We start from the raw sequence: 14,525 nt of genomic DNA, 5'->3' as shown, positions 1-14,525 counted from the left end.
TTGGTCAATTTAACTGACATCCCGTGATATCTGCTTGCCACGTCACTACTACTGTATTCCTGTTTTGATGCCTCTTTAATATGGTTATGTAAGGGGCAGAGCTCGGTGGCTGTTAGGGGACAATGTGACTTACCTTTCTCCAAACTGCATGTCGAAGTGTCCTTGGTGAATATGGCTTTTAGTATAGAAGCACTTCGAGTGCTCAGTAAGAGCAGAAAATTGCTGCATAAATACCTGTGATTTGCTATTTGCCACACCACTCTGGTTGAGCACTGTAGCCCCACCCACATGCTCTTCAAAACCTTTTGTCTTAGAGGGACAAGCATGCATGATATTTTTGATTTCACTGTAAGAATAAAAAAAAACCAAAATTTGTGATTACGAATATATAGATTACTGGAGTCAACCATTTTTATTAGGTTTGATTAATCAATTCCAGTAATAGACTGAAGTTTTTTCTAACTGTATACTAATCTGTTGATTATTATGATACTCTTGTGTCCTCTGCTATCTCTGACCAGAGTAATAGGATCATGAAAAATGTCCCAGCACATCTCTAATATAGACTTTTTTCCCCCTTATTCAGAAGTTGTTTTGATTCACACACCTAAAGTTATCTGGGTTATATGTCCATATGGGCTGCTGATGGATGATGGGATACCTGATTACAAATGGTTTTAAAGAATAAATGTAAAGTTTTTCTTTTCTTTTCGATGAGAGGAAATTTATTATAAATCAAATTGTAATGTTCATTGAAATACATTTTTTGCAAATTGAGACGAGATCAAATCTAAAGGCTTAGTCCAAATTGACATTCAATGCTACAGGGGGCAATCAAGTAAAAGAAAATGCGCCCTCTTTTAATTGGAGTTTTTATGCATCATCATATAATAAAAAGATCATCTGGTCCTTTGCAGGTCTTAGGATTTGGTAAATACAACCTCAACAACATGTAACATGTTAAACTGTCCCATTATTTATTCATGAAAAACTAAGCCTAAACATATTCTCACACCCTCTTGCTGAATAATAATTACTGTAATATTAAGTTTCACTCTCACTAAATAACTAGTACACCTAGTTTCTTCAGGATTTATAAGATTGTTTGTCAATATCTTTCATCTAAAAAAGTCATGTTTTCTACTAAGTTTAGCCTTCACATAAAGTGAAGTCAGAGTTTGGTACCAGGGAGTTTCATAATATAATAATAAAAACAAATTTCCCACGTGTGGGACTAATAAAGGTTATCTTATCTTATCTTAAATTAAAAGTAATTAATCATAAACAATCCAGCGGGAATACAGTTTGGGTTACAGACTCACAGTGTAGTTTATTGCTGCTCTTTTAGAAATTGCATTTTTCCCACTGCATGTCTGTCATTCATGTCATGGAGTGGCATGACATGCATGACGGACATCATGGCATCAACCACTGAAAGCATTCCTTTTTGGACTGCAGCTGGGAGAGATTTACTTCTCACAAGCAAACCCACAGCGTCAGACTGAGTTGTTCACACAGTGAAGCTGTTGTTACATCGTGGAGTCAGCGTTCTGGAGACTGGTGATTCTTTATTTAATTGTCTGCTCTTGATGCAGCATCTGCCTTCTCTGCTTTCACAGCATTTGAGCTAATGTTGGCTCCTCAGTGACACTTTGGCTCACTTTGTTCATTTGTCATTGTTTTAGATCCATGCTATTTTTTTATATAAACATTATTGTATTTAGTTCTGCATTTGTCTGTGACATTTGTCATGAATGCAGTATTTAAGTTTAATGATGAATTTCTATAGATATTGCAGTCCTTGTGCTCTTTCATGTGCAGCCCTGCTTTGCTCCACTCACTCACTTGATCTTTACTTTGGATTTGTCGTTGAACCAGACATGAGAGCCTATCAAGCAGCCATCTTTACCATTCATCATACAAAAATGCATTACACAGTCATTGAGCATGATGCTCAGCTGGTACAAAACTGTCCTTCACGTCCCATACATCCGCTATTCCATCCAGTACTACTAGACTTGGCACAAAGCCTAATCTCCTGACAGCAGCCAGACACTTTGAGTGACAAATGGAGGGGAGGGAATGAAAAGTGAAAAAACAGCCATGAGTTTTTTGAAAGCATTTTTAACATTTAATGCCTTCAGATGACAAGACTATTTATTCCTCATCTGCTGCTGTCAGTCAGCGCAGCATGTCTCGGGTAAACAAATGGGTCTGAGGGACACCTGTGTGGACCTCGGCACTTTCAAATGATGTACTGTAGCTGACTGTCAAAGACATCTTCAAGGGTGAAAAAGGCTTACTTGATTCAGTTTGTCGGTGCTTAATGATGTTTGGAGAAAAGTGACAGCATCAAAATGTTTTCATGTTTTTTTTCTTTTGTTTTTTTTTAATGGCACGTGGTCCTGCTGTTTTACAGGGAAATGGACACGAGCGTGACTTTTTGGACGACAGGCGAGTGTTCATCATGGATATGTATAATCGCTACATTTATCCTGGAGACGAATATGCCAAAAGTGAGTGAAAAGCACCGTTGATTTTCCTCTCAAACTGCCTCTTTTGACCTTTCAATTCATAACAATTTTGAAATAATTCGTACCTTCAAACAGGTTTGTCGTTCACATGTTCTATGGGACTTAAATGCATGACAAAAACAAACCCAACACTTCTCCAAATACCCCATCAAGGTTGAGGTAGTAGTAGTGGTTAGTTGCCTTCCCCCACTCCCATCCCTTAGATGTCACTGTGTACCATTTTAATTATGCTGTGATTTCCCCGAGCACTACAACTCACTCTGTTAGCACTCAGCGGGAAATCTAGCACGCAGCAGCCCCTGCGACACCATAATCATGGCTTCTGCACAAATTAATCTGTCAATACATTAAAGCTACTCTGACAGGGGCCGCATTCCACTGTGTAGCCTCGATTCTAACAATACTCTGCAGAGCAAATGTCGCAGTGTGCCTTAAAAAAATTCTCTCCGTCCTCCATCCAGTTATCTTGCTCGGCACAATTAATTGAATTTAAGACATTTTATAATTGTCTCTCCCCTTAAGAGAGTAAAATAAATGTATATTCTGGCTTGTTTAAGATAAAAAAAAAAAAAACTGCAGTCGTATTCTTTTTCACATTTTTTCTCTGAGACACATTTATTTCTCTGTACCTTTAAAACCCAAGCTTAAATGTTTTTTTTTTCTTGAAAGTCTTGTAAAAACTACCAAGAACTTTTTGTTTTACTTTAATGTGCCGTTGCACTGGCTTGTCCTGTTTTTACAGCCTTATTCTGTTTAAAAACATTAAGGTTTTCTAATTAACCTTTTTCATAATGTTCAAGTTTAATTAGTATAAATGGAATTAAAGCACTTCTGCAGAATTGTAAAATTTTAGAATGAAGAAATCCAGTTACCTACATTGATGTTCTATTAAAAAAAAAATCAGATGTTGTTTTAGTTTGATTTGTTAATCAAACAGAGTATTACTAAAGAAAGTCAATAAAATGTACTGTAAAATATAGATGAAAAGGTCTTGTGAAAGTCGGAAGAGCTAAATCACATATTGGTCCAGCATCCTTACTTGATACTTGTTATAAATAATTAGCCATTTTCTCTAGTGTCCGTCATACACAAATACAGGTAAAGGGAACAATATTGACCATATTGTTACCGTTTAATGTATTACTGGTTAAACATGTAATTGATCTGGGTGCTGCTTTTACATGTCACATCCACTGTGTTGAAGATCAAACAAGTAACATCCAGCATCCTTGTTATAGAAGTTTGGTTAGTTTATATTTTTTAAACTAGGGATGCTGAGGATGTATTTCAAGTTGTTTTTACACCCAAAGCCACTTTCACCTACTGAATTAGCGCTTTATTCAATCAGTGGTAATTTTGTCAACTTATAATTTTCATTAGTTTTCGTTGGCGACAAGAACGAATGCTTAAGGAAAAACACTATGATAAAATGTATCCGGTCTTTAAGGTGACGAACCCTGCTTCCGGGCCCAAACTACTCTGCGTTTAATAAGCCTTTTGTGTTTTTAACATATTTTAATGCTTTGTATCTTGTTCTGTTTAATCTCAAAAAGCCGCTAAAAACAGTCAGTGATCACTGTCGGCCTCTCTTGGTTTTTATTACCGCTATTCATTTTAAAGCTCAGTTTTTAAAACCTTACGATGTAACTACAGCCCAGCCCATGCAGCAGTATATTAATGACTAACCTGGTATTGTGGATGGATTATTTCAGTTGTTCTCATGACTGAAGTTTGGTCCGTTTACAGCATCCTGCCATGCGATTGCATTTGTCCCTGTTGTGAAATCGGTTTATGTTGTCCTAGTAAGGCTACCATGGGGGCAGCCACTAGGGGTCGCTATAATACTGGTGTACATGCTTCTTCAGAAATGGATGTAGCCTCATACACTGCTGCTACAATTCAATAAAAGTGGTTCGTGCTTGAGAACCCTGCGTCTTATTGCCTCCGATCATGACATGGTGTCAGAATTGAGGACTTCACGCCAAGTTACACGGAGAAATGGCTAAATTTGGACCTCCGGAGCCGTTCGACTTTACACAGCCGGCAGAGTGGCCGATATGGCGGCAGAGATTCTTCCGTTTTCGAGTGGCGTCCAAGCTAGGGATGGAGAGCGGCGAAGTGCAGGTGAACTCGCTTCTTTACTCCATGGGGAGAGATGCTGAACCAATATATGGCTCATTTGTGTTTCCTGCTGCTACAGAGGCCAGGCCAAGTCCGCAGTTTGAGTATGATCTGGTTATACAAAAGTTCGATGAGCACTTCGTCCCAAAGAGAAACGTTATCCACGACCGTGCCTGTTTTCACAAACGGAGCCAGAGGGTCGGGGAGACGGTCGAGGCTTTCGTGCGGAGCCTGTACGAGCTCGCGCAGCACTGCGAGTTCGGCGGCAGTAAAGACGAGCAGATCCGGGACCGTATCGTCATTGGATTAATTGACAAAGATGTTTCACAAAAACTCCAGCTCGAGGCGGACTTAACTCTGGATAGAGCCATTCAACTAGCACGCCAGAGTGAACAAGTCAAACAGCAAAGTGCGGAGCGAGTGGAAAGCACTGTGAATGAGGTGAAACAGAGGCATTATAACAGCATGAGAAGGAGTTACTACCAACCTCGTCAGGTACGTGAGCAACAACATGGTGAGAGTAACCCAAAATGCCAAAGATGCAACAGGGTGCATGACAAAAGAGAAAACTGCCCAGCCCACAATAAAAGATGCAGAAAGTGCAATAAATTGGGACACTTTGAAGTTGTATGCAAAACCAAAATGCTAAAAGAGGTCAGGGCTGAGGCTGTAGAGGATTCAGATGAGGATTCATTCTTCATAGGGGAGCTTTTCCTGGGAGCAGTAACTGAGCCAAAAACAACAGTCATTGAGGAGTCAGGCTCAGATGCCGACTGGGACATTGAGCTACTGGTAAATGGCAGTCCAGTTGATTTCAAAATTGATACAGGCGCAGACACCACTGTTATGACAGAAACAACCTTTAATAAGCTACAGCAGAGACCCAAACTTATCCAGTGTAAGCCAACTGTGTACAGCCCTGGTGGAAAAGTCAAGTGCATGGGTAAATTCCTTGCTACTATAGTGTACAAAGGCCAAAAGTACCAGTACTGGATTACAGTTATAAAAGGGCAATATGTAAGTAACCTACTGGGAAAGACAGTGGCGAAGCGCATGGGACTAGTCGCTAGAGTTAACAAAATCAATAGTGACTTAACAGAGGATGTGTTTGGAGAAATTGGCCTGCTGAACTGTGAACCTGTAAAAATCGAGCTGACCGACGATGCAGTGCCGTACAGTGTAACCACCCCACGCCGGGTGCCTTTTCATTGCACATGTCAATAAAGTTGACACAATGACAATAAAGTTGAATTCTATTCTATTCTATTCTATTCTATTTTCCTCTCCTCCCAAAGGTGGAAAATGAAATAAAGCGCATGCTCAAACTTGGCATCATTGAGGAAGTCACCGAGCCAACAGACTGGTGTGCACCAATGGTGCCTGCTCCAAAGTGCAACAAGGATGAGGTCAGAGTGTGTGTGGACTTAAAATGTCTGAATAAGGGTGTAAAGTGCGAACGGTACATCTTGCTCACATTGGATGACATAACTCCCAAGTTAGCAGGGGCTAAAGTTTTCTCCACTTTGGATGCCTCCAGCGGGTTCTGGCAGATACCACTGGACCCCAGCTGCCAAAAACTAACCACGTTCATAACTCCCATGGGCAGGTTTTGCTTCAGACGCCTGCCATTTGGCATAACTTCAGCACCCGAGATCTTCCAGCGGCTCATGAGCACCTTGCTCAAGGGCCTAGAGGGGACTGTCGTCGTGATGGACGACATACTGGTTTTCGGGGCTAACAAAGAGGAGCATGACCAACGCTTGGATGCAGTATTACAGACAATCAAAGCATCAGGCCTTAAGCTCAACAGGTCCAAGTGCCACTTCGGAAAGAATGAACTACAGTTCTTCGGTCACATCATCAGTGCGGATGGTGTGAAACCTGATGATGGCAAGGTGGAGGCTATTGCAAGGATGCCCAGCCCCCCCAATGTAGAACAACTCAGGCAGGTACTCGGATTAATAAACTATGTTGGAAAATTCCTGCCGGGCCTGTCCACAGTGCTGCACCCCCTCTCCAACCTACTCAAGAGACTGTAAGGGCGTGGGGCGAGCCTCAGGAGCAAGCATTCAACAAAGCAAAAGCAATGCTCGTGGCTGCACCAGCACTTTGTTATTATGATGCAGGCCGACCAACAGTTGTCAGTGCGGACGCCAGCAGCTATGGCCTGGGTGCTGCACTGTTACAGGACCATGAGGGGGAGTTACGGCCCGTTGCTTTTTGTTCTCGCACACTCACAGACGCAGAGAAAAGATATTTGCAGATCGAAAAAGAGTGTTTAGCATCTGTCTGGGCCTGCGAACGTTTTGCCCACTACATCCAAGGCATGGGTCATGTACGTCTACAAACTGACCATAAGCCCTTGGTGCCTTTGATCAACTCGTATGACCTTGATAAAACGCCACTGAGATGTCAGAGACTGCTGATGCGGCTGATGCGATTCAATGTCACTGCTGAGCACGTTCCCGGCAAACAGTTAGTGGTGGCGGACGCACTCTCCAGACATCCACTGCACGGATGCTACCCGTCCGAGACAGACAGCCAGGTCAAGGCATATGTGAGCAACGTAGTGACAAGCAAACCTATCAAGTCACATGAGTTGGAGGAAATTCGTAGAGCTACACAGAGGGACCCAGAGCTTCAAAAAGCAATCATCTTCATCAGACAAGGGTGGCCTCGGAGAATGGCAAAGAGCTCACCACTGCAAGGCTTTTATGGAGCCAGAAGCCACCTTTCAGAATCAGATGGTCTAGTGCTCTACCACGATCGCATCGTAATTCCCACAGCACTCAGACCCAGTGTCCTTGACCAATTACATGAAGGCCACCAAGGACTAACTAAATGTAGAGAGCACGCAAGATCAACAGTGTGGTGGCCCAACATTGGACTTCAAATAACACACAAGGTGAGGTCATGCATCTTTTGCAGAGAGCACAAGCCTACACAGCGACGGGAACCCCTCGTGACTACTCCTCTGCTCAATGGCCCCTGGCAAAAGATTGTGGCTGATCTGTGCGAGCTCGAGGGTAAGAACTTTCTTGTCGTTGTTGACTATTTTTCAAGAGACATTGAGATTGCTTCCCTCACTACAACAACCAGCAGACAGGTCAGTAACAAGCTGAAACACATGTTCGTTAAATGGGGCATCCCGTTAGAACTGGTCAGTGATAATGGGACGCAGTTCACATCAACAGAGTTCCAAGACTTCAAACTGAGTTATGGCTTCACCCACACTGCGTCGAGCCCTCATTACCCCCAGTCAAATGGAGCTGCTGAAAGAGCCGTCCAAACGGCCAAGTACATTCTCAAACAGCCTGACCCCTGCTTAGCCTTAATGAGTTACCGCTCTACACCAATTGCAGCAACCGGTGCAAGCCCAGCTCAACTTATGACAGGACGTCAAATCCGCACCACCGTCCCAGTACTCGAAAAGACATTGCTGCCCAGTCCAGTCAATAGGGACACGGTGTGCCAAAGGGATGCTGCAGCTAAGGACTCTTACAGATTCTTCTACAACCGCAGACATTCAGCTCGTCCACTTCCTGAGCTTCTCCCAGGCCAGGATTTTGTAGTGAAGCTTGACGGGGAAAAGGGGTGGACGACTCCAGCCAAGGTCATCAGTAAGTCTAAAGAGCCGAGATCCTACTTGGTGGAGATGGCGAATGGGAACGTGACTCGCCGCAACAGACGACACCTTCAGCCTGTCCCAGGCACCGCTGATCCTGAGGAGCAGCAGCAGAGCACTATTCAAGCTACACCGACTACTCCAACTAAAGGAGCGGCTGCTTCCCAAGAACCAGCAGTAAGGCAGGCATTGCCAGTTCCTGTCCCGGGATCTCCTCTCCGCCCTACCACACCTGTGAGAGTGACTTCCAGGGGGCGGGAGATTAAAGTACCTCTCAGATACAGAGACTGAGGGCTATCTCCTTTCTATGTTCTAAGGGCAGAATAATCCCTTATCAGGACTGAGGGTAGTCTACCCCTGTGATGTCCTGCGTTCTGTCAACACTGTTTTATGTTTAAAGTACTTTTGTTAAAGGGGGAGATGTTGTGAAATCGGTTTATGTTGTCCTAGTAAGGCTACCATGGGGGCAGCCACTAGGGGTCGCTATAATACTGGTGTGTACATGCTTCTTCAGAAATGGATGTAGCCTCGTACACTGCTGCTACAATTCAATAAAAGCGGTTCGTGCTTGAGAACCCTGCGTCTTATTGCCTCCGATCATGACAGTCCCTAACCATCGGGAACCCTCATGTTAACTTTTATCAAGTTAGGGTTCGCCCTCCAGCTTCACTGTTTATATTATGCTAACATAGCTGTGTCACTAGCAATCATGTAGCACATCGTTATATACCAGCTAGCCCAACTTCAGTAACCCTACAAACATCACTGCTGTTTAGTTTTTTGTCTTCATTTATGTCGGAAGTGATAGCAGAGCTGTACGTTTTAATTTGTTTCCGAAATCCCTCCATCAGGACATGCTATATTGTATTTAGATGAAAGCTAGCGAGCTAACTTCCTGCTAACTTCTAACTCCGTTAAATGTCATAAATTCCATTTTCATGGATGTCTGGATGTTAAACTTAATTGTTACACCTGGTAGAGCAGCCACACTGATCATTTTATTACAGATGAAAGAGTTTAGACATTTTTTCAACTCTCAGTGATGCCACAGTGATTGTTTGACTTTGGGACCTGCAGTAGTTTAGGCCCTAGACAAGGCTAATGACGTCAGACTTAAAGACTGGATTTACACTTTCGTCGATGAATTAAATGCTCCCATGAAAACACGACAAAATGTGAATTCTTGGGAGGAAGAGAAAAGGAGACACATTTCGTGTATGATGTTAAGGAAAATAATATATTTGCAAACGGTGTGGAGAAACTCTCACCGGTAAAACATTTTAGTCAAAGGAATCTACTTCAGATTTTTTCTATGATAATCTTATATTTTATCAACTGAAACTAAACTAAAATAAATCTGATGCCTAAATTATGACTAAAACTAAATCAACATTTGCTGTCAAAATTAACACTGTATTCAGTACACTTTAAAGGTGCAATATGTAATATTAATGTTCACAAGTGTAACTCTAGGTGTCTAACTCTGAAATAAGAAACAAAGAATTACATGGAATTAAAAGCTTTTCCCATTAATAAAACGTGGTCATATGCAGTGGTACAGACCAGGGATGCAACATGAAAACACAGATGTCTAAACTGACAGCTGTTGTTTTAGATTCTGCTAATAGTCTTAGCTAGCTCATAGTTTTCCAATGAACAGCAGCTCTCTGACTGAAAATGCCTCATTGTTGCCAGAGGGGAATGGCCAGACTGCTTCAAGCTGACAGGAAGGCAACAGTAACTCAAATAAACACATTATAACCATGGGAACAACGAGGGCATCCCTATTGAACTTTAAAGCACCAAGAACAGGAAACTCAGGTTACACAGACTCACTAAAATAGGACGATATTGTCTTGGCACATATTGGATCACTTAGCACCCAGTGAGCATGATTTAAACACAACAGTCTACCTAAGTATTGTATGACCAGAGTGTAGCCATCCTTTTATGCATGTTTCCACAGGAAGCAGCATGATTTCACACAGCTGACATGGCCTCCATAGTACCAGATCTCAATCCAACAGAGCACTCTTGGGATTTGGTGAAATTCAAAGCTGAAAAATCTCTATGTGATGCTATGGAACAAAATCTATAAGGATTGTTTCCAGCGCTGTGTTGAGTCTGTTTTATGTAGAATTAAGGGAGTTCTGAAAGCAGAAGGGGCTCCAACCTGGGACCAGTAAGGTATCTATAAAGTATCCATATACAAACACAAAGACTTCAAAGTAGATATTCATTGTTATTGAATATCTTTTTTTAATATCTTATTCATTGTCTTTTTACGCCACCATTTTAAATTATTCCCCTCTGATGTTGTGATCTCAGGTGCAAGTGCTCTTTAGAATGAAAACTACGATTAGCATCCATGAGTAAATCGAATTAAAGTATCATTAATCCTTTATTTGCAGAATAAACAATTTCTGTCTGTAGCCCCGCTCCTGTGTGACTTCAAAAATGGTATTAGTAAATATTTTATATTTACTTTCTGATGAAATGTTGTCTGTTAACCAAAAATATGGCATGGGCCGTGTTGAAGCTTTACCCCTCTCATTTCACTGATTTATACTTGATGGTTAATGGTCTCACTCAGTGCCATATGGTGTCATACTATGTCAAACTGCTTGTACTTTTCAATAAAACTGTCTAACCTATTAATAAAAAGTTTTTCTAATATGTTTTAAAACAGGGGAAGTATAGACACTAATCTGAGGTTGGAAAGATGATGGTTACTTCCTGCTTTATCTAACAGTAGAAAGATTTTCAATTTACTTGGAAAAGTACTCATTTGGAAGCACATATTACAGATACGAGTCAAAAGTTTTACAATACCATCAATGGCTTCCTTCACTATTCCCATACCAGCTTCATTACAGTCAGTCGACAATTTATTCTTACACTTTCTCATAATATTCATTTCTTTTATTGCTCTCAGAACTCTGCCAGTTCTAAAAGAAATCCTGTTAAAATACTACAGCAATTCCTAGACCATGTATAAGTGATGTCTTTGGAATCAACTCCCCATAAATGCTTCTACTTTGTATCAGTTGGGTTATTGAGTTGCTATGTTCGGTATCTTCACTGTGTCTTATATGCACCAGTCTTGTATTAATTTTTTGTTCAACACCAGGAGCAATAAAAAGGAAGGTGGAGCTGGACTGGGGCACTGAAGACTCAGAGTACCTTCAGAAGGTTGAGCTCCACATGGAGGGAACACTGAATGAGGTCTTGCCTGATATCATCGTTTATAATGCAGGGACAGACATCTTGGATGGGGACCCACTTGGAGGACTCTCAATATCACCACAGGTACTGTCACTACAGATTATTTTATACAAGGGTTTCAGAGTAGCAGCAGTGAACTGGGATGACATTGGCCATTTTTGAGTTAGCAAATGACCTCTGCTAATCATCATCATTAGTGGGGTTTCCACTCATGCAATAAAAGTTTAGCAACCCAGCAAACCTATAGTCAGGTAAAAAGAAAGTGCTTCTTATCTTGCTTTATGGGTCGCCATGGGAGATAATCTTTCTCCATCTCACCCTATCCATAGCATCGTGTTCCGTCACATCCATCCTATGCATGTCCTCCTGCACTACATCCATGAATTTTCTTTCTTTATTTCTAATCTTGTCCATCCTGGTCACTCTCACTACATCTGTCATCTGTCCAACACACTCTCTTCAGTCTTTAGTACATTTCCATCTCTGTCCTTAATCAACCTAACCTGCTGCGCATCCTTTCCAGTTGGATCTCCCTGCCTCACGCTGATATAATTCCTTTTCTCCTTCCTTAGTGTCCAGCATCACATACAACTCACTATAACTAATACGACTCATACAACATCATTTCTCTGCTTAATACCTTACCTACCCAACTCCTCCTCATCACCTCTGTTCCCTTCACCTACATGTCCTGTAGGACATATGCACTGACAGTGTTTAATATCAGCCTTTGACTTGTAGCCACAAACTCCTGTCTGACACTCTCTTCACCTCCACAACACTGTTCACATTCTCTTCCTTCAAGCTTACTCCTATTTTGTTTTGCCTCTTATCTATAACATAAGCATTGTACAGTCTGATCTTGGGATGAATTTGCTAGGACAACCACTCCTGGGAAAACTGGCAGCTGGACTTAGGGTTGTATAAGTTATACAACCCTAAGTCCATTTCCATGTTAATCGACAGCAACTGGATAGTTCTCCATGTCTTTCTTCTTGGAAATGGTGTTAACATACAATTTGATTATCCATACCCGGATGCTACTTAACCCTATTAATTCCTATGGAAGCCACAACAATGTACCTTGTTTTTCACACACTGCTTTTGTATTTTGGCTTTATTTTTGTGGTAGTATTTACCTCTTTTTAAAACCTGTTATATACTGGATATGGATATGTATATACACACACACACACTGCTAAAAGCAACGATGGAGGAAATTTAAAAACCAGAGAAATCCTATAACATATTACTGTTTTATCTGTTCTGACAATATCCATCCGTTTCTGTCAGCTAATCAAAATAAACCATTTATTGTTGTATATGACCGAGGATAAATATCATACGGCACACTTCCTTTGGTTATATACACGTTACTTTTTCTGTGGTGTCTCATTTTGTCCTCTCCCTCCAGAGCTGCTCCTATGCAGTCTGTCTGAGCGACCACACAGTTAACAATTACCAATATTTAACCACAAATTGGGCTGCATGTGTTCAGAGAACTAATGTTAGTCTGATACCTTTGATATGTTCTGGGGTTTTTTGTTTGTTTTTTGTGACTTTCCCTACAGTGTCACAGAGGTGTTAATTCAGCTCCGATTTTAGCACTGAGGTCATAACATTGAGTTTTACCAAACTATATGTTATTATATTTATCCCTGCTTGTAATACTTACCTCACATCCAGGTTTATTACTTTAGAGGTGTGGTCAATGTCCTGTACCCAATACTTATTGTAGTATGTAGTTTATAAACAGGAAGTATAAATACAGTGCAGTCTTGTAAGAACTTCACCACCTATGACTAGGCAGTCAGAGGATGATCAAACATTTGTCAGTGCTGGAAAAATGTATAAAGGTAAAGTTGATATGAAAGTTGTAGTGTGTTACAGGTATACATGATGAATCGGGCACTGAGTAGGGATAGCTGATTCTGGAAGTGTTTTTAACTATTGTAAAAAGCTTAAATGTATGGAAGTTTGTTTATTGAAATCCCCAAAAGAGAAAACAGTGTCTGGTCCTAAATAATATGACATATAAGCTCTGCTCCTGTTGCCATGGAGAAGAGCCTAGGCAGAGAAAAATCTCTGTAGCTGTAGCAAATCTAGACCACATCATTGTTTCAGCTGGGGCCAAAACACTTCACCACAGCTGCTGAATTCATTCCTCACCTTAATCCAATAACTTGTCTACAAAACATAATCTCTGGGCCTGCCCCAAAACTCATGTTTGTGACATTTGGAAGTTTTCAAATGTTTGCTTCGGTGACAGAGTGATTCTCTGGAGGTTTATCAGAGCTCAGTGGGAGACATTTCTTTTAATGAGGACATCCTGCAGCTCTCACTTACACTAATATACATCTTTACAGTTACACTGCTAAAAGTCAATACAAAACAGAGAATGAATGAAGCAGTTAAAAGATGTGAGGGTTAAAGCTAATGATCATAGTCATCTGGGTGCAGCATTTCTGTGTATCCCACAGTTTCTTAGAACCAGTTTATTAGAGCATCCAGCTGCCAGTTGCATGCCTATCAGATGATTTTGGGACATTACAGGACACACATTGTTAAAAGTCTTTAGGCTCATAATCCTACATTGTATTATTATGTGTTATTCAGACATTGCGTCCGCTTATCAGACGAACTGTGTAGGTTGCTTTTTTAAATAAATAATAATAGCTCAAAACAGCTTTCCTATTCACCATAACTAAGCAAAAGCACGGTTGGGTTTGACACAATTAGGACAACATTCATTGGATACACTACGCAACTTGGAGGTGCACATTTTTATACAGATTTTCAGCCTCAAATATTTAAGTGTTACTTGCTCTCCCACCATCAGTCCTGTACACTGCCAGCCATAGCAGGGATTATTAGCTGAGACAACCATGACTTGGAGGGAAAACATCAGGATGTGATTAATTTGGGAACAAAAAACAATGAAGATTCAAGTTACTAAGATTTATTAAGGTCACTGAAACAGTATATAAATTACAAGATGCACAAACAAAAGGAAAGAAAGA

At 41.1% G+C, this 14,525-nt stretch overlaps 1 protein-coding gene across 1 annotated transcript in view; it reads left to right on the top strand.

Moving 5' to 3' along the window:
* hdac11 (histone deacetylase 11) overlaps nt 1-14,525 on the top strand; it is a 67,489-nt gene that overhangs the window by 33,473 nt on the left and 19,491 nt on the right. Inside the window, exons 9-10 of the mRNA XM_039612226.1 lie at nt 2,420-2,516; nt 11,411-11,589. Of these exons, the coding sequence (XP_039468160.1) occupies nt 2,420-2,516; nt 11,411-11,589 (276 nt within the window). The remainder of the gene's footprint in view (nt 1-2,419; nt 2,517-11,410; nt 11,590-14,525) is intronic.

The sequence above is a fragment of the Oreochromis aureus genome, linkage group 5, assembly GCF_013358895.1.
Source record: "Oreochromis aureus strain Israel breed Guangdong linkage group 5, ZZ_aureus, whole genome shotgun sequence".
Lineage (NCBI taxonomy): Eukaryota > Metazoa > Chordata > Actinopteri > Cichliformes > Cichlidae > Oreochromis > Oreochromis aureus.
The sequence above is the reverse complement of the archived record's forward strand: the minus strand, read 5'-3'. Positions and strand labels throughout refer to the sequence as shown.